Below are 25,236 nucleotides of genomic sequence, written 5' to 3' on the forward strand. Positions count from 1 at the left end.
TGTCCTTATTAAGCAGCAGAGGTCAAATCTAATTCAGTCATTAGTGCCACAAACAGATGTTTCTTGTAGTTGGTCACCAGGTTTGTACTCGTCTCAGATGTTGGTCTGCTGCTCTTTACAGAAACTCTGAAGCTCTCTTGGCTGCCACTTCACCTCCCTCCACAGAAAATCTGTGGAGGTCTGGAGGCTGGCCAGGCCACTCCAGGACCCGTCTTCAGCTGCTCTCTGTTGCCTTAGTTTTGGGTCACCGCCATGCTGGAAGACCCATCTTGATTGTTCTGGCTAATGGTTAATTAACGATGCGTGTTCACACACGTCCGTCGAGTTGATGCCAAAGAGCCGCCTCTGACTCATTCACACGTTCACTGGAAACTTGAAACACGCCTGAACATGTGTTCTTGAAGATCTCGGTCCGTTGCAGCGTAGCGCGTTACAGTCGTGTTCTTGGTTCTTCTTCTTCGGATATTTATATAGAGATCCTCCATCTTCAAACTGTATAAATATCCGATAGCAGCTAGGTCCCCTAACGTTCAGAAGCTGTTGAAAGGATAAAGTTGTGCTATATCAGTGGTTAGAAATACCATCATTACTTTAGGATTAGTTTAACACAAAGTCAGGGCTGACCCGGGACCATGGCTGTGAGTCACAGTGCGCAGCATAAAAGTCCTTTCACATCAGAGCAGGATGTGCTGCTAATGCTAACCGCTAACTAAAAGCCAAGGATCCAGAATTTGTTGCTGTCTGCTGGGCTCTGTGGGTTTTTGCAGCAGCTCTGTTTTTTTTTAAGAGTTTTTGGTTTTTTTTGCTAGTTCTTCAAATGTTCAATAAAAACATGTATGCTAATTCATAACGAAGAAAGCTTTGTAAGTATCCCCACTGGAGAAGACTGTCATTTCCACAACACTGGCACTGGCATGTAAAAGGCCATTTATTCCCTTCAAAGACCTGAAGCTCCATAAAGCACCCCTCCAATAGCCAAACCCATCTGTTCTCTGATTGGATAGTTAAATTTGTGATTGACATGACATTGGCCAATCAGATGAAAGGAAGAAAAATGGGGTCAAAATTCGTACTTGTAACTTGAAACTTGAGTGCAGAGTTTCTCACGTATTTTTTGGCTGAGTCCACACACAAATCTGTTTTACACACACACAAATTCTTTTTACACTTACAAATCCTGATTTACAAGTACAAAATATTTATGACCACAATTTGAGCCCATATCGTTCCCTGACTCATACACTCATGTTCTTCTGTGCTTCTAACAGTCACACTCCAGTGGACGCATCGGAGAGCAACTTGGGGTTAGCATCTCACCGTGCAGACGGGATCAAACCACCAACTTCCCAATTAGTAAATACCTCCTGCTCTATGTCAAGGACTTTTGACAAATAAAATTGGACTGATTGATTGGAGCCAACAAACATTTGAGCTGAGCTCTGCCTAAAGCTGACTGAGCGAGAGACGCTCAGACATCTGCAAACATTACTGATCCTTCCTGTCGAAACGTTGCTCATCCGTCCCGATCTCAGATCCAGCTGAACAAACTCAGAGTGAACTTGAGCCTTCAGAGCGGGGTCAAAGCGTACAGCTGTATATGGGAGGGTGCGCTTGATTTACAGCACAAGTCAGAACAAGAACTTTGTTGTGAGAACCCAGTCACTTTGTTTTTTATCATCGCTGGAAGTCAGGATGGTAACTGAACTGAAACATGAAGAGTTCAGTTTCTGTTTGAGGAAAAAAAGAAATAAATGTAAACTTTTTGGTTTTCCCGTGTCTCAAAGATGCCGACGCTGCCTCGATGAGCGTTTGCAGTGATTTACTGCAACAGCTGCTCGAGTTGGAGCTCATTCTCGAGGGAGAACAAAAAGTTTTGGATTCTTAAATCGTTCACTCTTTCTCCGTCTGTGTGCTGCATCACCATCACTCCTCGTACTTACTCCGCTGCATTTTTCAGGCACGACTCTGGCATCGGTTTCCCACAGCGATCTTCCATCTGAGGGGACAAAACACACGAGTTAGACCTTCAGACAAATCATCAGGCTCACAGAAGTTTATGTAACCTTATTAAAGTTGCAGTAAATTAATAAGGCGATCTTACCGGGCCCTCTCTCCATGAAAACAACCCTGGACTGAGCGGAAATGTTGGGTCCGCTGATGAGCAGCTCCTGTCCTCCCTCCACGGAGCCGCTGGCTGGACTGAAGCTGTCCACCTGAGGGAGCTCCTGACCTGAGCGCTGGGCTGAAAAGCAACAGGTTTATTTTAGGACTTTATTACAGATCTCTGTGCTGCAGAGGAAACAGAACGGAGAAGGTAACTCGAGCATTAACAAACATGCAGTATATTTTTGCCTCTGCGTCTTCTTCTACGATCGTGCTTTAAAGGAACACAAGCTTCCTGTTTGCGAGACTCACAGCACTCCACGGGAATCGACGCCGTCTGCAGCCACAGAATCTGGCCGTCCGGCTGAGGGATGGCGACCCTGAACACCACCCGCACCCTCGTGTTCTTCCGCCCGATGTCCGTCTCTCCTTTCTTCAGCTCGATGTCGGCGTTACGCAGCTTCAGGATGCCGGCGCAGTCGATGCTACGAGAAAAAAGGCACCGTTTATCAGAACGCATCGTCTCAACTGCTAACTACCTGTCCACACGTGGACCAGAGCTCGCGCAGTGTGCACTGTGGTTCAGGTCCACATTCCTGCCAGCTGCAGAGAAGACTGTGCAAGGTATGAAGCTGAAGTGTGGGAGCGAGAAACTGGTGAAACAAGATCCACAGAGGAGCGACCCATCTGACTACAAACACCTCCGCTTATTAGTTTTGTTAAATGAGCCTGACGTGCCTGAAAACCACAGCGTGGCTGAAAGTTGCTGACGCGAGAACAAAAGGCCTCAAGGATCTGTACAAACCGTTTTGTGAACACAAGGTCCTTATTCACAGCTCTAACCCAACACCACCATATATGGCTAGTACTACTACTAGTTACTGAATAATTGAGCTCACAGCAAAGCCATCCTGTGGCCATGACCACTTAAAGCTCACTCACGCTGCCTGCAAACAAGCAGCAGACTAACGTTATCGACTTATGTACATGCTTCCTTCTTTAAATGTTTGAGATTACGGTGACATTATTTACATGCTTCCTGCCTCCTCTACAGTGTGTCTAGACTCTGTACCACAGCTCTTTATTTTTTGCTGCGCTTTCTAATCTGGCTTCCTGACCTTCGTTAAGCCTAAAGAGACAGCGGCCGTGTATTTGTATGTTTTTAAAACCATGCTGAGTTCTTATCGATGTTATTTCCTGTCACAAACAGCTGATCTTTGTAATTTCCCCTCCTCTAAAAGGAGGGCTCGAAACCTCGTAGATGCCTCAGTCACGAAACACCTTCAGAACAAACGTCCTGAGTGTTTCCGTCTTTGTGTTCAAAGTAAAATTGCTCTCTCCAGTTTTGGGATCATTTCGATCATTTTTGGGGAAATTGTTACCGTGTTTTGTTGCTCAGATGAAGAAAAAACAGTAACATGAAAGGTTTTCTGGCAGCGAGGCTGGTGTGAAGATCGATATCATTGGGAACGTGATAAAGACTCAGCTACCCAGGGTGTGGGTAGCTGAGCATTAAGTATAATTAGCAGCTGTATGTAAATGGTTTGATATGCTGTGCAAAAGTATTGAGACACCATAATTGCTTAGTAGTGTCATGTAGTCAGTGTAAGAGGTCAACTAACCCTAAGCTGCCGCTGGTTGACCATTTCTCGGGTCCTCAAAATGACTTGCAGGGGGACAGATCGTGTGTAGAACCACCACTCAGACCTGCACCCCTTGCTAACAAACTTGCCTGTACCCCTGTCCTGAAGAAACACCTGAAAACTGTTCCAGTAAGGTCTTCTGACTGCCTGCTCCACATGTGAGGCTCAAAAAAAAGCCCTGGCTATCACATGGGACATTGTTTTGAAGGTCTGGGGCCACCCTCAGTCAGTATTTTGAACCCATTGAGATGGGGTTGGCAGCTTCCACAGGCGATGCCTAACCGTTGCTATGGTGTCTGGTAGGTGGAAAGTTTGTTTCCTTAAATGGTGATAGCGGCTTATCCGTCTCTTTTAGCTGAGCTACTTTAATAAAACTCTTTAATTTAACCCTTTTGCCTCCTTGACTCCTTTTTCTGACCCGGACACTTTTTGTTACTTCCCCCTAACCGCCTAGACCCCTCAGGGGAACGTAACAACACCCGCCCGTTCTTTACACGTTGTTAGGAAAAAATCAGAAATATACATGGAGAAGCAGCAAGTTTAAAAGTCAATATTTGATTTGATCGTCTTTCTTCAGGCTCCTTGAAGGACATTCGAAGCTCTTCTCTGTGCTGAAACAATATGAGGAGCACCTGAGTGACGGTGCATGGCTTATAGGGTTCGTGATCGTTACCTGGCAGACATGTCGTTCTCTGGAAGCAGAGGGATCTCCAGCACTTTGATGGAATCCATAGTTTTCTCCTGACACATGGTGGTGACCGTCTTCCCCGTCACTCGGTGGACCTGGTAGAAGGGGTGAGGACGAATGTATCGGTCGTCCGCGGTGCCGATGAACAGCACCAGACCGACCCGCTGCTCGCTGCATCCGTGCAACTACAGGAAAGGAAGAAAGACGAGCTGATAAGCAGCTGCTCATCCTGACGAACACCTTGACACCACTGCAACCTGAAACGTCACGCTCTGGACTCCAAATTACTTTAAACTGTTGGATGTGAAGCCGACATGTGATATCTCACAGTACAGTTTTACAATGATTCATTTCGTGCTGGCTGGATCAGTGCAGGGAATTTTTCCATGGGGAAAAACACAGATGTGTAGTTTAGCATGAAGGCCACCTGAGGGATAGACGCAAGTGGTCAGACCTTTATTTAAAGAAATGGTTTGATGGTTTTTGGACAATGATGTATTTTTACCACCAAACAAAAGTCCTGCATCAGCTGTTTAGGAAGTACCGTCGCTTTTATACAGAGGCCCATTTTCAGAGGCTCAGAAGTAAGTTTCATGGTCTGGTGAAGCCTACTTCCTAAATATTATCCAAATAATATCCAGGAGAACTTAAGCAGATAAAAGACTTGGAGGTGATTCCATGTGTTAGCCGTTCACTCTCAGCATGAGGTCCAAAGAGATGAAGTGAGGGAGGCCATCACTAGGCTGGTTAACTGGTTTCAGAGAGGAACTAATCCCAGGACATTATTTGGAAATTTCCTGTAATGGGAGAAATGTTTTTTCTCCTTCAGCATCTTCCTGCCTGCCAGCTGTTCTTTCTCCAGCTCGGCTGTTATTTTGGAAAGATTTGTATCCATTTCTTTACTGAACTGGAAACATCTGCCTGCATCTTTGTTCAAAAACCTCTTTCTGGTTTTGTAAAGTTTCGAGAGCTTCCAGTTACTCCTGCTAATGTTGGACCTGAGCTCTACCTGTGACACTGGTGACCATCACATTATGCTCGACAGGTGGAGATACTGGGTGGGTGTATCAGGCTCTGCTTTGGAGAGGTTCTCCTCTCGAGGTTCTCGTCACTTCTATGCTGATGACATCCTGTAAAGCCCCAGGATGTTACAGATCTTGCTTAGATTCTACTAAAACTTAGATCGCTGAGAGTTTTCTCGATTGAAAAAACAAAGAAGTCTGTTTGTGTCCAAGGGTAATGGGAACTCTTGGTCCTCTTGCCACATTTTCTGGAAGATTTGATTGATTTGTTCTACATCAGAGAGTAGTTAACTACCAACGTACTGGGGCGATCGTGGCTCAAGAGTTAGGAGTTCGCCTTGTAATTGGAAGGTTGCCGGTTTGAGCCCCGGCTTGGACAGTCTCGGTCGTTGTGTCCTTGGGCAAGACACTTCACCCGTTGCCTACTGGTGGTGGTCAGAGGGCCTGGTGGCGCCAGTGTCCGGCAGCCTCGCCTCTGTCAGTGCGCCCCAGGGTGGCTGTGGCTACAATGTAGCTGCCATCACCAGTGTGTGCATGTGTGTGTGACTGGATATGTAAAGCACTTTGGGGTCCTTAGGGACGAGTAAAGCGCTATATAAATACAGGCCATTTACATCGTGACCTAAGGTCATGTGATCAGGGCCTGTGCATCAAGGCTGAGAGCTAAAGGAGACAAAGCATTTGTTTTTTAGCATTTTGTTGCAAAGCAATTTGTGATATTTGTCTTGAAAAGGTAGAAAAACAACAACACAAAAACATCTGGACAGATGAAACCAGGAATAACTTACAGAGGAGGAGAGGCCTGATGACAATATCCTCCGAACACGGAGGAGGCAGCATTATGTGCATGTTCAGCTGTAAGTGGCCTTGATCATTGGTGTCACACGTCCTCAGGAAGGGTGTTGATATTAAAAAGGTTATCGCAAAGCAAAAGTGATATCTGAACTGAAAAGCTCCCGGCCACAAATAAAGCTGGAGTGAACACATGAAGCATGTTTGAGACGGAGAGAAAACGACTGTGGTCACATAAGCAGAAGGAAAAGAAGGAGAACTGAAAGAGAAATCTAACAGTTACTATTTTAATCTCTTGCAAATTTCCTTCTTAGCGAGTATTAGAGGGCACTGCAGGGCAACCTGCACGAGGCGAATAAAGCCTTGATTGATTGATTGATTGATTGAGGTGTTATGTGTGTTTTTGACCTTTGGACAGGCGAGCCTGGCTTACATTTATACCTCCAATTGTTATATAAAAAGTCCAAACAAATTTTAGCACGTCTTGCAGCAGGAAGCTTTTCTAGCCTTGGCGGCGGCCTGAGAATGTGCCACCCAGAATAGCCCTGCTGGTGTCCGTTACATGCGAGGCCTTGATGGAGGCTTTACTTGTCTCAGGCCGCCTCTGTTGTCTGATCCACAGGCTCCGCGGGGCCGCTCACTCGACACATCGGCAAAGCACGCAACCTCAGTCGACCTGTGATTCCATCTCCCGTGGGTCACCACAGGCTCGGTGCTTTCAGCTTTTTATTAAAATTATTATTTATGCCACAGACTCACACTTAACTGTTTGAAGAGTACCAAAAACTGAACGAGCAGGCACAGAAGCTTGTTTTCATCTACCTGAACTGTTTTCATTTTCAGAAACCTAAACTTACCACAGCCTAAACAAAAAACGAAGTCAAACCTGCAGTTCCTCTAATGGCCACTAGAGGCCTCAGACGTCCCCATAGACTCCCATGTTAAATTGTTACAGCAGTATTAAACACGTTTATAGCATGAAACAGGGGGAAAAGGTGTTTTGGTCTTTAAAGATAATTTCACCCTTCATAACGACTCACCTGTTTAAACTGTGTGAAGCCTTAAAATTTGCATTATTAGGGGCGTGGCCTCTGACAGGTGGATGGTGACACAGGCAACGTCCACACTGGCCCGGATAGATTTGAAAACTGCGTTTTCGTCTGAAAACGCTCCGCGTCCACACAAGCGTTTTCCGTCGTTTTCCCAGAGTTGTGCGTCCACATTGAAACGGCCGAAAACGCTTACGTTTCAGTACTGTGCAAGCGCAAAACGCAAGAAGATTTGGCCTGCCTCATTTCAGTCTGCAGCTTATTTAATTTCCGGCTCTTTGAAACGTCGCGGAAAAGCACAGAGTTTTTTAAATGGACTCACAATGAGGTGGAGTTGTTGCTGCGAGTAACACAACAGTACAAAGTTGCAAAAGTGAGTGAGAAATAAAGAATTTGAAGAAAAGCTCTCTGAAGCGCGTACAGACTGATATTAATCCTTAACAGGGCTGTCAAACAAAACAACTGCTGTATAATACCCCCGCTATCTTAGTTTAATTGGTCACATGACTGCATCACATGACTACAATGTGTCATCGTTTTCAAAAAGGCTCTGGGTTCGCTGTCCACACTGCGACGCAAAAACTGAATTCAAATGTATCCGCTTTGGAGAGCGTTTTCAAAACGCTGCGTTTTCCTTGACTGAAAACGGCGTCTCAGTGTGGACGGGAGGTCAAAACAGAGAGAAAACGACCCCAGACCGCTGTAGCTGCTAGCTGTCTGTTAGGCGGGATATGTTTGTGCTGTTGAAGCCTTTTGGAGCATTTTAATGGCATTGTCTGACTAACAACATGGCTGTGGTGAGAACAGTGAAAATGCATCCAGTTTTTATTTTAATGTTGACCCATCACATGCACCCTCTTCTATCACACCAACACTGAAAGCTCTTACTTTCATTTCAGCTGGTAATAGCCTTAGTGGCTGTTCTCACTGTAGTTTGCCTCAGTAAACTTTTGCACCAGTGCCCCGAGCGTCCTTATTCTATTGTTTATTAGTTTAAAGACTCCAATATCATTTCAGTTTATTTCTATAATACCCTTGAATCTCACATATTAAGTCAGTGCCAAGGTAACTCACCTTAAAGTAAATCGAGAACAAGCTTAGATTAAACAAACTCGGTGACAAAAAAGGTTAATATGAAAGTGATAGTGAGGACGCACCTTAACGATAGGATGTCCAGCAGCTGCCTTGATGGATCCGCGGCTGCCCTCCGTCTCGTAATGCGCCCTGTGGTAGGACTTGGGCTGGACCTCCACCTTCAGCTCGCACTGGTCATACTGGCTGGGCAGAGGCCAGTCCAAAGGAGGGGGCGATGAGGTCCTGAAGGCAGAGAAAACAGATGTGATCATCAGCTAGTAACCGAACTACACCCAAATCTATTTGCTGAATGCTGTAAGGCCCACCTGAACAGAGGGGCGTTTCCGGGTTTGGGTTTGTTCCAGGTAAAGTGGGAGGGCACCTGAAGGAAGAGCTCGGCCAGGCCCTCTTGTTCCCGCCCCTCTTCTGCGGGAGGATCCTGGAAGGACTCCAGACTGGAGTCTACTTGACCTGCCAGGAGGACCAACTGACTCCCCGACGTCCTCCTAGTCTTGGAGGGAACGTCCAGCTCAGGGAATCCGCACATGAGGAGGGGTCCGAGGGCGCCGGCAGGGCTTCCCACCCAGGTTTCATCTGTCACGCTGCCCCGTGGGGAGGCGCCTGGTGTGGGGCTGGGTGAGTGGTGAGGGGACGGAGAGCGGGCATGAGGGTCGGCGCTGGAGTGGCGTCTCTTACCACAGGGGGAGGTTGGCCTGGATGACGGCCTGAGAAAGCAGAGCGGGATCAACGACTCAGACATGCACATCTGAATGTGTTTAGGCCAGGGGTCACAACCTTTAAGACCCAAACAGCCATTTGGAGCCGGTTTCCACGCAAAAGAAAACAGAGCCGCAAATACTTGTTGACATCTAAAATGAAGATAACACTGTATATATTGTTTTTACCTTTGTGTGAACAACTAAGGTGTGCTGCTTATGAAATCCATGAAGTGCTACAGAGAAAATTACATTTTATTTATGTAATTAACACATTTTGAACTCTTAAAGAAATATAACAAAAGCAAAGCTGAACTAAAATGATCCAGAAACGAAAACTGTTGTATCGCCTTTGGGCTTTTGGAGCCTTGACCTGACTTTTAAAAATAACTTAAAAAAAAAAAAAAAAAAAAAAAAGCACTTTGCTGCTAAAGAAATGAAAAATAAATATTTACAAAATTCTAAATATGTATTTTACCTGGTTAAAAGTGTGGCGGGGCGTGGTCTGCAGCGCCGCTGCAGGGGAGGAGGACGCACCTGAGCAGCACCCGCAATCACGCCTCGCCGCCTTAACGTCTGTGCTGTTGTGTTGGTGTGTGTCGGGCTGTGAGCTGCAAAGCTACAGCCGGCTGTGTGCGTCAGCAACCGTGTGTGAAAAGCGTGTTCATGGAAACATCGTCGGGTCTGCCGTGATATGTTTACAACGGGACTTCTGCTCCTGAACCTCTGCGCACAGCGTCTGCAGGTCGGGGCTGTACGAAGTCACTTTCATCTTTACAGGACTGTAAGCTGTCGTCTGTGAGGCGTGAGCGGCGTTTGTCTTTAACAAAGTTCACGGTGGAGCTGCTGACATAATGTGGATCCGAAGATCCATAATTGGCCTACCTGGGGTTGAAAGTCTCGATAAATGCAGGCGTTTCGGCGGCTACACTGGCTTCCACGAGTGTGACGCTTATTTTGAGCGATGAAAAAATAATAAAATATAATTTTATATTTATATGTCAATATCACAATAATCTTCCAATGTAGAACTACAAGTTAAAAAAAGAACTAATTTAAATATAATACACTTCAGCTAAATACTTTAAATTATTTTCCCAAACCAGGCGGAGCCGCACTATAAGGACTAAAGAGCCGCATGCGGCTCCGGAGCCGTCCCCTGACTCGCTAAACAAGCGCTTCCCAAAATTCACACCTTTAATCACAACTCTGACTATTCAGTTAATTATTAGGAGTTCATTATTTATTAATATATAATAATATGTTTATTTTTTTAATTTTAAAGTATCGATTACTTAAGGGTCCTGTTGTGATTTTATCTTGAAATGGTTGAAATGAACCAAATTAAGACATCTGGTCTCCATGGCGATATCTACCTGGAAGTGGGCCGGCGGTTGAGCCAACTCTCGTCTGTCACGCTGGTGCGAGGAGAGTGGCACGGTGACTGGCGGGGCGACTGGCGAGGTGACTGATGGGGCGAGAGCGCCGGGTTGAAGGCCAAAGGATGCTGGTACTTCTGCTGCCACAACTCTACCCCAAAGGCTCCGCCCCCACAGCCCGGAGAACCAAAAGGCGAGCCGAGGGGGGAACCCATAGCGAGGCGGGCGGCATCAGGTAGCTCCCCCTCCACATCATCGTAGGTATGCGAGAAAGACTCACAAGAGGAGAGGTCGGAGATCCAGCTCCTGGAGGAGAGGCTGCTGCACGGGCTCGGGCACAGAGCCGGATCCCGGTAGCGGGGCTCCAGAGAGAGGTACAGCTGGTCTCTGGACCAGGATGCATCGCTGTAACCCCCCTCTGCCCCGCCCACTGCCAAAACATCCTGGCTACTGTCGGGCTCCAAATGGTTGTTTGGTGCTATGGAGGTAATCTGAATGCTGGGGCAGTCAAAGGCTCTGGGGTTCACCTGGGCACCGTACTGGGGCCCCTGAAGTTGGTATCCAACATGTGGGTCTGAGGTGAAACATGAGGGGGAACTCTGCAGCTCCTGGATGAAGGGCTGCTCGACCAGAGCCTGCGCGGAGGAGGGAAACGTCCTCACATCGAGATCTGGACCTGCGAAGCGGAGTAAAGAAAACAACATGTAAATCAGGCAGGAGATCATTTGCATTGCAAATGTGTGGTTTTCTTTTTATGGTGTAGCTGTCCTGCAGCAGACGACTGCACCTGACAGGTAATATTCATCAGTCGCTGGGAGAGAACCTGCAGGAAAGCGGTGAGGAAATGAAGTCCACAGGGTTTCCTGCAGAGTTTAACAGGATTTCAAAAACAAGACCATCCTCACATCCCAAGAATGTGACCTTCATAGAGCAAAGACTTAGATATCTTCTCTGAGGGCCGTACTGGGAAATGAGTGTTTGGCACGTATAGATTACTCAGAGTTTAGATATTATGTGTGCAGTCACATCCCCGGGGTGCTGCTTTGAGGCTGAAAAACACTCGTCGATATGTTATCATTTAATGTAAAAATGACTGTCATGTCATTTGGCTACAGATGTAACAGCAACATGATTAAGCTTCAATTTTGCTCTTGCACAGTTTCACAATTTCAACATCTTTGAGTATTTTACATGTTTGATGCAGGCTGACTTCCTGTCATTACATCATTCGACATAAAAACCTCCAAAAAAGGCAAAAAGAAACCAACGTGTGTAAAGATCACTACAACAAAACAGAATGTGATAAAACATTGCTTCAGCCCAATTATCACAACTGTGATCACCACATCAGCCCGCCGTGACGCATTTCCTCCTCCTCTGTCGATTCATTTTGATCTTCTGTTCATTTGCTTGATTGAAGCTTCAACTTCATTTCAGTTCTCTCACCAACGATGAGATGCGTCATGATTTCAGGTTAAAAAAAAGGTACAAAAGTGATGAATAGCGTCATTTTTTAAAACTCTCGTTGATTTGTTTCATTGGTTCTGTACGGTGGCCCCTAGAGACAAAGCATGTATAAACTCCAAAACACTTACAAATTCCAAATAGCACGCACAAACTCCTCAACACATACAAAATCCAAAACACATGCAAAATCCAAAACACATGCAAACTCCAAAACACGTACAAAATTCAAAACACATGCAAACTCCAAAACACATGCAAAATCCAAAACACATGCAAACTCCAAATCACAACGGAAGTGCTCCAGGACGCTAGGGGCAGTGTTGAGCTCGATTTGTAAAATAAACGGCAAGTTTGTTGCAAACACATGGGCTCTAGTCTCCGTTGCGCTTCCCAGGTTGCCTAGCAACTATGATACTAACAGCTGGAAACGTGTCATACAACTTTTTTTGACAGAAATGAAGGAGAACATATTTTTTTTCATTTGTTTGTTTGTTTCTACAAGAGCTTTGTGTGATTTGATAAGTATCTGAGGCTGAGACCACAGGACAGTAAAACATGATTTTTGGGCTTCATTTCTGTACTGAACAGTCATTTAAGATTAGCTAGTAAATAACAATTAGCTAATGTTGTTCATGAGACTAAAGTCATATCACTTTGGTAATGTAAATATAATATGGACAATATTATGGTTTATTATATTAGTCATTATTAGGTATTACAGCAGTGAACATGAACTCTTTGTCAAATACTGAGCTTCAGTACAGATTCAAGTTGCAGTTATTTACATGTCTTACCACCTTAAATCTTCACTCAAAGACAAGTATATAGGAATGACTGCCAAATTTATTTGCCACTGAAGCCGAAGGATGGCATCTGAATAAAACCTCTCTTGACATGCCTAGATGACATTAAAGCTTGGTTGGCTCTAAACTTTTTAAATTTGAATGAAAAGAAAACAGATTTGTTGGTGTTTGGACCCAGTGGCCCCTGTGAGTCCTCTTCTTTTCATTTGGAACCCCTGGAGGTTTATTTTAAACCTGTTGTTACTGCCCTTGGTTTTAAGTTGGACCAGTCCATTTTTATCATTTAAGGCGACTGGCAAGAGTGAAATCGTTTCTTTCTAGGCAGCACTTTGAAACCGTGATCCATGCTTTTATTTCTTCCCCTGTGGACTACTGTAACGCACTTTATGTGGGGGTCAGTCAGTTGTTACTCTGACATCTGCAGCTGGTTCAAAATGTATATTGACAGTGCATATATAGGTGTATCATATATAAGAGACAAATGTTGTTCCTTCAGTATGTTGGCATTACTAAATTTGGCTCAAATGCTTACATACATGTGTAAAAAGAAAATGTACAAGCTGTGAGCTGTTTCAAATCAAATCACTTTTATTGTCACATCACATGTGCAGGTACATTGGTACAGCACATGTGAGTGAAATTCTTGTGTGCGAGCTTCACAAGCAACAGAGTTGTGCAAAATACAATAATGTAAACAAGCAAAATACAAGAATGGCTACATCTGAAACTAATAAATATATGTACAATATATAATAGTATATATATGTTTCTGATAAAATGAAGAGTAGACTGATGTATTAAATATTCCTTTATTGGGTGAGAAAATCAGACCATGTCATAACTGCTGTAAGTCACACAGAATAGATATCAGAGCTTTAAACAGGCTGACGTCTGCTAAATGGGTCAAACTGGGCAGAAAGTATACAAACACATAACATCCTTATAGAATATGATGTAACACTATAGATCAACTTAGCTCAGAATATATAAAGCATATAAACAGTTACAGCAATATGATGCAACAAACACAGCAGCTACTGATCCAAAATACTCAAAGCTTCATAGAACTGAAACCAACATTTATTTTAGCTCCATTCTGCTGCTGATACAGACTTTAGGTTTCTGAACATTAAACTTGTTGCTGCCTTTCATAGTGTGTAACTTGAAGGCCCTGAGTACTCTGAGTACTTTCTCCCACACTGGAAACACTGGGATGATCACATTATTTGAACATTACCTAATAAGACTGATTCAGCACAGACAGTTCTGTTAAACTTTCCTAGCAGTCCTTCACAAACAGGGAACAGTCTGTCTATTCTCTCCATCTGTCAGCTGCTGCTGGCTCTTCCTCCTCCTCTTCCTCACACACTGCTGAGATTGTCCTGGTGGATCATCAGGGCTGCAAAGCCTCACAGATGATGTGCAGCAGTGGGTCCCTCAGTCTGTTCTCACTCTGGACACTTGCAGTCGTCACACATAGAAATCAAATGTGTGATAAGCTGCAGGATTCAAACACAAGTGTAACTTATAAACACACGTTCATACTTTTATTCCACAATCAGAGAGAAAGAAACAGAGAGAGAGTGCAGGACAGACAGACAGGTGACAGTCTCAGGTGTACACACTGCTACACAACAGCACAGAGAAGCAGGATTTAGTGTTTGTGTTATTACGAGTGTAAACAAGAAGAGTTCCAGATGGTGCAGTGGACACATGTGTGACTGCTGTGATTGAAGCATCTTTCTTTCAGCTTAAGGAGTGAACCGTCAGCTGACTGACATGACTGACTTTAATTACGCATAAAATCATCACATTCTCTGTAAGATTAAAGTCAGCTATTGAACGGCGAATATTTTGAAGTGAAGGCTTTAAAACCAAGTTAGTACAAATGTCGCTAATGTCACATAACTTTCCCGACATGTTGCCAACAGTAATGTTTTAATGTTCTTCATTATAAAAACATTTGCGCATAAATAAGTGACATAATATTCAGTACTTACTTCTGGAAGTTTACTCTTCGTCCGCTCCGCTTCCGCCGTTTTTTTTCGGCAAAATTATCCAAACCACCGCCGCGCTATGAAGTCTGGGATATGTTGGACCATGAAGGCTACACAGACCCATCCTTAAAATTCAGGGAAATTAAGGACGCATTTGAGGGCCGCATTTCGAGCAGCCTTTGAATTGGGACAGTCTTTGTCGTGTCGCTGTGACATAATCGGCCTTAAAATGCGGCCTTTAAGGCTGCAGACCCCAAATCCGGTCATTGGTACTTCCTGGCTTGTGTAGTTACTAGGTAACAAAAGCTCAACACTGCCCCTAGCGTCCTGGAGCACTTCCGTTGTGTTTTGGATTTTGCACGTGTTTTGGAGTTTGCACGTGTTTTGTATATTGTACGTGTTTTGTATTTTGTACGTGTTTTGTATTTTGCATGTGTTTTTTATTTTGTAAGTGTTTTGGAGTTTGCACGTGTTTTGTATTTTGTACGTGTTTTGGATTTTGTACGTGCTTTGTCTCTAGGGGCCACCGTAGTTCTGCTACTTTTTTTAATGCAATCATTTAACAGCAATTTTATATTTAATTCAAAGCAGAAATTTTCAAGTTTTTCTTTTTAATGTAGTACTTTTAGCCCCGCTGCAGTTCCCTGACAGTTTGGGAACCACTGCTCTTTGCAAATCATTTAAGTGATGAGGCAAACTTTTATGTGAATGGTGAAGTTAACAAACAAAACCAGCGCTATTGGTCTGACACTAACCCACATTGGATGGATCCCTCCAAGACTGTTGGAACAACAAAAGTGATGGTTTGGTGTGGTATATGGAATACAACGATAGTGGGTCCATTCTTCATCAATGGAAACCTCAAGGCCACTGGATATTTGAAATTGCTACATGATGATGTGTTTCCCTCTTCATGCACTGAAGCTGGCACGTTCCCTGAGTTTTTCCAGCAAGATGGTGCACCACCACATTATGGGTGCAGGTCCGAGCATTCCTAGATGAACAGTTTCCTGGAAAGTGGATTGGTCGTCGTGGGCCAGTTGAATGGCCCCCAAGGTCTCCCGATCTGACCCCCTTTAGACTTTTATCTTTGGGGTCATCTGAAGGCAATTGTCTATGATGTGAAGATACGAGATGTGCAGCACCTGAAACTACGGATACTGGATGCCTGTGCTGGCATTTCTCCTGCGGTGTTGCTATCAGTGTGTGAAGAGTGGGAGAAGAGGGTTGCATTGACAATCCAACACAATGGGCAGCACATTGAACACATTTTATAAGTGGTCAGAAACTTGTAAATAAAGAAAGAATAAAGTTACGTTGAAACCAAGCACACCATTGTTTTTCTTGTGACATTACCAATAAGTTTGATGTGTCACATGGCCCTCTTCCTATTGAAAAAACAAAAGTTGTATCCAAGATGGCCGACTTCTAAATGGCCACCATTAGAGATGGCGCGATACCACTTTTTTATGTCCGATACCGATATCATAAATTGGTATATCGGCCGATACCGATATGAATCTGATATAGTGTTTTTTTAATATCTTGCTGCATTTGGTATAAGTTCATACTCAAGTTTAAATAAACAACAACACTAAAGCTATTCTGTTATACCTGTATGTAAAAAATACACTGCACCCAAAATATTTCATAGTTCAGCAAAACTGATCAATCTAATAAACTTAAACCTGCTCCATCCTCCCTATTCTGGTATTTTAAAGAGTAAGCAACCTAACTAATAGGGTTTCAAACTCCCAGCAAAAAAAAAAAAAAATAAAAAAATAATAATAATGATAATAATAATAATAATAATAATAATAATAATAATAATAATAGGGAACCACCCCCCACCTCATGATGCTTAATCGATGTAATCAACTTTAATTTAATGCACAGAAATTAATTATTCTTGAAAAATAATTTAATAGATTCAACATCTTTCTTCAACAGAACTGCAGACTGCACAGATCGTACCTTCCCAAAGGAAAAAGTACTATAGCTTACTAGGGTATATTAGACTTAATAGTTACTATATACAGTAATGGACTTCTATACATTTTACATCAGATTAAAACTTTGGGTGTAAGATTCAGATAATTATTTATTAAAAGCTAGACATTTTAAATGACAATAAGAAAGAAAAGTATGTCTTTGTGCCCCCTTTTCCCAGTTAATGCCCTATCGGCCCCCCTGGCTAAACTTTGCTAGATCCGGCCCTGCACAGTTACCAGCGTCAGCTACGTAGAAAAAGATCCTGGAGTAGAAAGTAATATTAAATAAATTCTAACAACAGCTGATCAAGCTTAAACGTGCTGCTGCTGTTCAGCCGCTGGTTTCCTCTTTCTGGTGCAAAGTGGGCCAAAAACAAAGAAGAGAGAAAAGCCGATCAGCTGATCATTGATCAGTTTCATGATTGAAGTAGCAGCAAGAAGAGGCAGTCGCTCCATATATCTGTTGTTAAGCTTTACAAACATTCAGAGATGAACTTACACACTTGCTTTACTTCTCTCTGGGAAAACTTCCTCGGAGATGAAATGCTGGATTGGTAGCGAGGCTACAAATACACACAGCCGCTCTATCACGTGAGCATACTGCTCCGACGTGCTACGGTAATGAGCCGAGTTACGCCGTGTCGCAAGTTTTGTGAGGTGCTTTTTTGCTATTTAATGGATCGGATTACATTTTTTATTTCTCTCCGATCCAGTAATTTACGTCAGTATCGGACCGATACCGATACGTAATATCGGATCGGCCCATCTCTACCCACCATGGTCACCACCCACCTTGAGGAGTTTGCCCCCTCACATATACTAATGTGCCACAAACAGGACTTTAATATCACCAACCATTCCCATGTTATTACGCTGTATCCATATAAATGGCCCACCCTGTAGTATAAGCCGGGATATTTTCATTTTTTTTGATCAAATTAAAGTTGGCAATAAACCACAAAGGTCTGTGAGAGATGGAAATGAGCATCTTGTGTGACCACAGAGGTCCTGACACACTGATGCTCTGATTTGTGGTTATTTATACTTTTTTAGATGCCCAAAAATGAGATCCAATAAGGGAACTGATACTGAATGTGGTTTAAAAAAGTTTTATGAAATCCCAAACCAGCCAAACAACCTCCAGAGGAGAACCACTTCCTGTCTGCCTGCTGATTGTTTACCATTTGCTGTATAGTGTCTGTGACGACGCGTATTCGTGATGCATTATTCAGCTATTTTCAGTAACGCCGTCTCGGTCCGACTCTACTTGCACCGAGGTAATTATGGTGACAGATTATCTCCAACAGTTGAGTAAATGCATTCACACAGCTGCACACACGCCATACTACAACACTACTATTAATACCCCCCCTTCACCCACCCACACACACACACACCTTGCAGTGTGTATGCAAAAAAGGCATAAAAGCTCCAACTGTGATCTGCTTCAGTAGCTCCACTCGCTGAGTAGAAATAAATGAGATCTGATGCAACAGTTACCCCGTTTGAGTGCAGACAGAGGGGGAGGAGGTGATACCCGCCAGCAGCTGGGTGTCACAGAGCGGTTAAAACAAACAAAAAAAACAAGCAAACCAGGAAGTAAAACCTGCCAGCAGTGATGCACGGCAGCACGCTGCCTGAAGCGCATGCAGACAACGAACACATCTGCAGTAGCCATCTGCTGACCTGTCCGTAATCTATCTGCACATCTAATCACCTCACAGTCTATGCATCCATTCATCCATCAGAGCTGCTGAAGCTGCTTATCTGCCAGTCTTTCAAAGTCAGCCTGCAGGACATTCAGAACAGCTGAAAGAAGCGTCAAGAATTAAAGAGAAACCAGTGAAAACTTTTCAGAGGTGCAGACGATTCCTTCAGTGTCTGTTTGACTAAAGAACCAATGAAAGAGTATAAAAATAGCTGCTCGCTGTTTTTCTGTCCATCTACAAACAAGTGTCTCAACTTTAATTTCATGACCTATGAGCTGCCAATAACATCACATCTGCTCAAAATCACAACTGATTATTCCACCAAGTCCAAGGATTTACTTTAGTTTACTGTGTCAGCAGTCTGATATAAAACTGTCAAAGTAAGAACCGACTGGTGGGAAATAATAAAGTGTTATTACATATAATAGTAGGACAAAATTTGTCAGGAGCAAACCACAGCTTTGTCTTCATTAGTCATTATTGGCTCAAAATACTCCTTCAAACAAACTCTGAGAAACCACAGAGTGAAAAATGGTCCAAATTCTTTCAGCTAAAAACGATCCCCGTGTTCTCCCAAAGCTCCTGCTGAGGGTCCACCGCAAACGCCATCGAACAGCAGGAAGAAGACGCCAAAAACAGACCAAACATCTGAGAACCTCCGTCCACAAGACGAGGTTAATCAATAATATGTTATTAATATTAGGGCTGCCACGATTAGTCGACTAGTCACGATTACGTCGACTATCAAAATTGTCGATGACCTATTTAATAGTCGACGCGTCGTTTGAAGCTTTGTAAGATCACAAAAGACGCAGGAATAAGTAGCAGGATTTAAGAGTGTAATAACGGACTGAAACAGAAGATGGCAGCACTGCATGTACAAGGATGTCAGCTGCCGTTAAACCCCGAAGAAGAAGAAGCTGTGTCCCAGAATTCATAGCGCGGCCCAGCGCAGTTTCCAACAATGGCGGCAGCTAGTTAGTTTTAATATTACTCTTATTATTCTTTCTGGGTCACAAAATAAACGTTTAACATATTTTCAGGCGAGAATGTAGCTGTGTAAACCTCAAATATCGGCTCAGTTTATCAGGACACCACATATTTTCAAAAGCGCTCCGACGTTTTCGGAGACGTCTGTTACCCACTAGCTCGATAGCTAGCCGGGGGCTAGGCTCACTAGCGCCGTGAGAACACCGGACTCCCGGCAAATCGTTTTCAAACCCACCGCCGTCTTTCGCTACTTAGGTTAAATATATATAAGTCACTTAGATAACTTAAAATGTTGTTGTTTGGCTTTTTTCAGTATTTTATTTGTTCCTGAGTAAATCGGTTTAGCTGAGATTAAAGTTATAGTTTTTACACAGCTGAATAAACGTCAAGCAGACAGCTGATTATCAGAAGTGTGAGATGCTGGAGAATTTACTCCGGTGTCCTGTTATATTTTAGATAGCAAGGAGTTTATTAAACTTCACCGAAACAATCTGCAAATTTCATTAAAAATTAATAAACTATCATCTTGTCTTTATTTTTAGTTAGAACATACCTTAAACACTTAAAGCTGTAAGCTAATGATAGTTATATAAGAGCAGATGCTGCTGGTGCAATAAGCTGTACGCTGTACGTCCAATGGATGATGATCTGACTAGTCGACTAATCGCAAAAATAATCGGTGACTAGTCGACTATCAAAACAATCGTTTGTGGCAGCCCTAATTAATATATTATCATTAACCTCAGTTATGATACGGAAAACACTCCGCCAACAGAAACGACACTACATTGAACGACAGACACACAAACAAAGAGCAAACGTCTGGCACAGCAGAAGGAAAGCAGCTTGTTTCTAAAAGCAGAATCGGCCATTATGTGGAAACACTTTGGATTTAGCACAGGTGATGTCAACTAAGAACAAACCTAACATCCAAATGAGACGCAGATGTTACAGATGTTACTGTACAGTGGATCAAATCTGACTTTCATCAGTTTTAACAAAGATCTGCGACAGCACTGGCTGAAACCATGACCGAGCCTCCACCGTGTCTCACAGGCTGGAGCCTCACTGTTGGACCTCTCTCCTGACCTCCTCCATCTATACTGGATCTGGATCCATCGCTCCATCAGACCCATTTCAGTCCAATTCTTGTATACGTTTCATACCTCAGCCTTTCCTCCTGCTTCCCTTAATTAAGAATGGATTCTTCTTTTGACACTTTTCATAGATTTAACTAAAGACACAGGTATTTTTGAAACAGGCTCCTAGTAAAGTGTCTGAAGAGCCAATTTAGACCTTCAGAAAGCTTGAACTATTGATAAAGAAAAGCGAGAGGGTGGGACCTCCAGCAGGTTAAACATCAAACACAGAAAACACTCAGATCAGGAAACGGCGTCAGCACATCAGCAAGCAGATAATCAAAGTTATAGCATGAAGGCAGAAGCTGAGCCAGCTGAAGACCCAGCCCTCTGAAAACAAACATCACTCCTAACTTGACCTGCTGACAGTGTGAAACTGACAAGGAGACAAAGGCAGGTTTGGAGCTTGTTGCAATGCAGAAACATGCCAGTTAGGTGCTTTTAGCTGATGATAAAACTCAGAAGTACCGACAGCACGTCACGCAGGCTTTTCTGCACAGGTATGAGTATGAGGCCTGAAAATATCTCGTCTATGGTGCATCAAATGCATAAATGTTTGAAAAATATGACAATTTAAAGTGACCTCTTCTGCTTCGTTCCAGCTTCATGCTTTTATTCTTGGACTCTACTACAGCAGCTGTGCATCAGTAGAACTTCAATACAATCTTTTTATGTTATTCTATGAAAGGAAGTCGGTTATAATTTTTTATTTTATATCAGGGCTGTCACAGGCAATGCGTTTGTGGAGCTATAGCTACAGACTCTTAATAAATGAAGTTGGAGAAAACCAAACAAAGCGTACTTTCTTCAAGTGTTAGACATATTAGACAGCTAGAGTCTACGCTCCGTCTGTTGTATTCTTTCACATTTTATCCAATTAAATTCAATTTTATTTATACAGTGCCAAATCACAACAACAGTCGCCTAAAGGCGCTGCAATATCTGGCATCATCTATTTCTATGACAGATGCCATACAGAAGTGTATTCCAGTCCCCTTTCTGATTGGTTGCCCCTCAGTAACCAAGCATTTAAACAGCATGCTGTTATGAGTATATCAGCCACGAGAAACTAAAAATACGACTAATTCTCAATTTCCGGAACGTTGCAAAAAGACTTCTTAGTCAGGGGGTTTTTCCATTTAAATCAGAGTTTTTGGGCGACGTCTTTGTTATCATAGTGAAAAGCATCTTCCTGTTATTTCTGACCGTTTGATAAACAAATGTATTTTATGCATGAGTGAATTAAACCCTCCCTTTGTATTTTGGTTTTTAAAATGACGATCTGGTGATTTTCCTTCCAACATGATTGGTGGGGAGTAAATTTTTAACGAGCAGGAAACCACCCGATAGATTTCGGGTTACACACACAAGACTTAAAGCCACAAACACGCCACATACGTTGCTATTCGTGGACATTAATTCAAAACTGCAACTTCCTCTTACTTCGATGTGTTATAAATGTTTGCCCATTGGCTATTTGATGAGTCAACTGATTACCTTTTTTTTTTTCAAATCAAGTTTGAACAAAGTTGATATTTCTGACTTTTACGCTGAAGTCTGGGGTAAAGTGAAGATTCTGTGATTTTTTTCTTCTATTTTCTGAATCTTATTTTCCATAAATTGATTTATTGAAAAATAAAATGAAGATAAGATGTTAAAAAAAAGCCAACATTAAGAGCTTTTGCAGTAAAGGTCAGATGACGTAAATGTTAAAATATCTGTTAATGGTTTTCAGTTCAGACATCATTGATCTGCTGATTAATCGGTAAGTCTATCAATAAGTCAGGCAGGAAGTGAAGAAGCTGGTTTGGCCCTCTATTCACCTCCTGATCCACATTTATCAGCAGACAGCTGATGTGTCACGTCGACCAAAACACAAAATCACAACATCCGGTCGGGATTTTCAAAGTAAATTCGCGCAAAGTATTCGACTATGGTGACGTGTTTCTGGACTGTTTTCGGATTATAAACCGATTACCGACTAAAATAATCATTAATCACTGTCGTAGCTGCTTGAAATACGGGAACTGTAATCCTTGTCATTAGACAAACAGCTACAGGTCATTAAATCTGTCATTTAGACAAACGGCTACAGTTTACACAGTAAATTTAGTAGATTATTACAAAGCTGTTTATTATTACACCATAAAATACAGTTCATGGAGATAAAACTGTGCCAGTCATGCTCATATTTCTATTTTAGCATTTTAACATTTTAAACAATGAATATGTTTTGAGACTATTTCAAATGAGTAGAGTACTTTATAGGAGAAGGAACTGTATATATTTGGCTAACATTTTAAGGAAATGTAAAAGAACATCTCAGATAGTCCAATGTCTACTTGCTACTGGTGGAACATTTATTAAAAAATGTAATGTAATGGCTTGATTATACTGATTTAAACCTTATGGGGAACCCAGCGGGAAAAAAAATCTAGAAATAGTCACCACAAAATAAAAATGAACATCTGACACAAGTTTTGCGGCAGCTTCAAAAGTCTGTCCAGTTTCGTGCCGTGTTTTATTTTGAAGGCCAAAGCCGGTCACCTCCGGTGGCGCCCCCTTTAGCTCTAGCTTGACGCCGCCGACAAATTGCTAACTAACGTCGAGAAAATGACACGTACCTGCCGTTTGCCTGCCGTCGTCCTCAAAGATGAGTCTGAAGTCCAGCTCCTCCGCGCAGTTTACTGTGGACATTGAAGTGAACAGAGCCGAAAATGTCCCCCAGCGGAAGCCGTGCAGCCGACCTGTCTGCCTGCCTGTCTTTAAAAGTGACCTGTCTCACTCACTGACATCCGACTGAAAGCAGAACTCTGTTTTTAACTGACCCGCCGAACGAAACGACGACTGAATCCGAGCTAAAAGTTGGCCGGCGGCATGTGACGGCTCAGTAAACACGCCTGCGGTCTGCCTTGCTGGAGCACAATGGTCCCATTATCCGCGCTAACTTGTTGTCCTCGCGGCTCCTGCTCGCGTTCACTTTTTACGCTCCTCCAGCTTGATCCGTTTGCTGCCTTCATGGCCGCCTCGGAAACCCCAATACATCGTGTTTACGCGTGACCGGGGCTTTTTGAAAACGGTCCCATTCAGCCAAAAGTGAAAATGGGCAGGGTTTATATACTGCCAAAAGTGGAAATAAAGAGTTCGATCTAAACGTTGTTTACTTTTTATGTTTGTTTATTTTTTCTAAATAAACCTTAGCTGTGATATCTTGGTGTGGCATGTCATAAATGGGTGTGGCAAGTATCAAACAGGAAGTTAACCCTGAAAACAAAAAACTTTACCATTTATTTAACAATTTAAAAGAATATATTTTTATTTATCTATTTATTTATTTTGACTGCATGAGGAAGTCAGGAGTAGCAGAGAAGCATATGAAGTGGTGCTGTGTGTGTGATGGGAGGGGATTCCCATTTGGATGGGGTCAAGCATCCAAAGTAACGAAGGAGGAAGGAAAAGAAGGAAGACCTCAGAGGTTCGATGATGTAGTGCAGGACAACATGCAGAGGGATGGAGTGACAGAAGAGCATGCTGGGATAGGAGAAGATGGAGGCAGATGGTCGACTGCGACAACCCCTGAAGAGAGCAGCCAATAGAAGATGATGACTAGTGTCATAACAGGTTTTCAATTCATAAAAATAAAGATTACACCAGTCAGATATTCAGAACCCTCGAATTCCTTTTAAAAACAGCTAATGTGTTTCATCATGTCTGAGCTATAATTTCAAAATAAGATCTTTAAGACATGGTTCATTTGTCTCCAGCTGCTGTAAGAATACATCTGTTTTTGTAAGCAGAGCATTTATTATTACTGCCTCTTTTTATATAAGCCGATAATTGATTCATGAACAGAAATATAACTTAAATATGCTCCCCCCGCTTTTGTAGTCAGAAACTGCTGATCTGTAGCAGTTCCTGTGTTCATATTTAAAGTGCAGCACTGTAGTATCTCTCCATGCACACTGCTGCTAACCTTGCACTTCCTTTTTCAGCTGTGAGACGTTAGTTTCCTGTGTGGCCTCACCCAACTTCATCTTGTTTTCCACTGAGCAGCTGACAGAAAGCTGACATGTGCTTTTAGAAAGCCTCCACAGGGTGTTCCTCTCCTTAATTATGACCATTTTTTCAGACACACAGCTTCACATTGCACCTTCTTTGAGTCCCCTCCCAGAGATCAGCATGCGCCTGGAAACCGTATTTCGCAGCGCCCCTGAAGGCACCATCAGATCGCCCTAATTTGACGTCAGCAGCAGCAGGATGTCTTCACCTCACAGGTTCAGCTCAGGACTTCACGGGACTCGTTAAACACAAGGGGCGGTTTTATTTTAACACCATGCGGCACACCTGTGTAGTGACGCTCGTGTTCTGCGTGCAGAAGCTCTGACCTCACCTGAACTCACCTGAGGTCAGGTGAAGCAAGTACAGGCCCAGGCTACTTGAAACATGTCACACAGGAAGCTAAAGGTTTTAAAACTGCATGAATTTCGAAGGAAAACTCGCACCTGCCGGTTCATGAACCGGACCTCAGGTTCAGGTGTGGGTTGGGTGACCAGGTGACCCTCTTTATGAGGGACTGCCGAGCATTGTTATGCCCGGGCCTCCACATCATACAGCGACACCAGAGATGTGCTGATCTGTGGATGAAGGTCGACACAAATAACAGAAAATTGAGAA

General features: G+C 43.1%; 1 protein-coding gene across 1 annotated transcript in view; it reads right to left on the reverse strand.

Moving 5' to 3' along the window:
- The window catches only part of LOC308392188 (nuclear factor of activated T-cells, cytoplasmic 3-like), a 28,549-nt gene extending 4,865 nt beyond the window's left edge, over positions 1-23,684 (reverse strand). Inside the window, exons 1-8 of the mRNA XM_080875110.1 lie at positions 23,187-23,684; positions 10,464-11,142; positions 8,698-9,096; positions 8,455-8,614; positions 4,420-4,619; positions 2,416-2,588; positions 2,102-2,242; positions 1,941-1,996 (exon numbers count right to left, since the gene is read on the reverse strand). Coding sequence (XP_080731236.1) covers positions 1,941-1,996; positions 2,102-2,242; positions 2,416-2,588; positions 4,420-4,619; positions 8,455-8,614; positions 8,698-9,096; positions 10,464-11,142; positions 23,187-23,259 — 1,881 coding nt within the window. The 5' untranslated portion in view covers positions 23,260-23,684. The remainder of the gene's footprint in view (positions 1-1,940; positions 1,997-2,101; positions 2,243-2,415; positions 2,589-4,419; positions 4,620-8,454; positions 8,615-8,697; positions 9,097-10,463; positions 11,143-23,186) is intronic.
- Between the last annotated feature and the right edge of the window lie 1,552 nt (positions 23,685-25,236).

This window comes from Rhamphochromis sp. 'chilingali', assembly GCF_963969265.1.
Source record: "Rhamphochromis sp. 'chilingali' genome assembly, chromosome: 2".
NCBI classification, from domain to species: Eukaryota; Metazoa; Chordata; class Actinopteri; order Cichliformes; family Cichlidae; genus Rhamphochromis; species Rhamphochromis sp. 'chilingali'.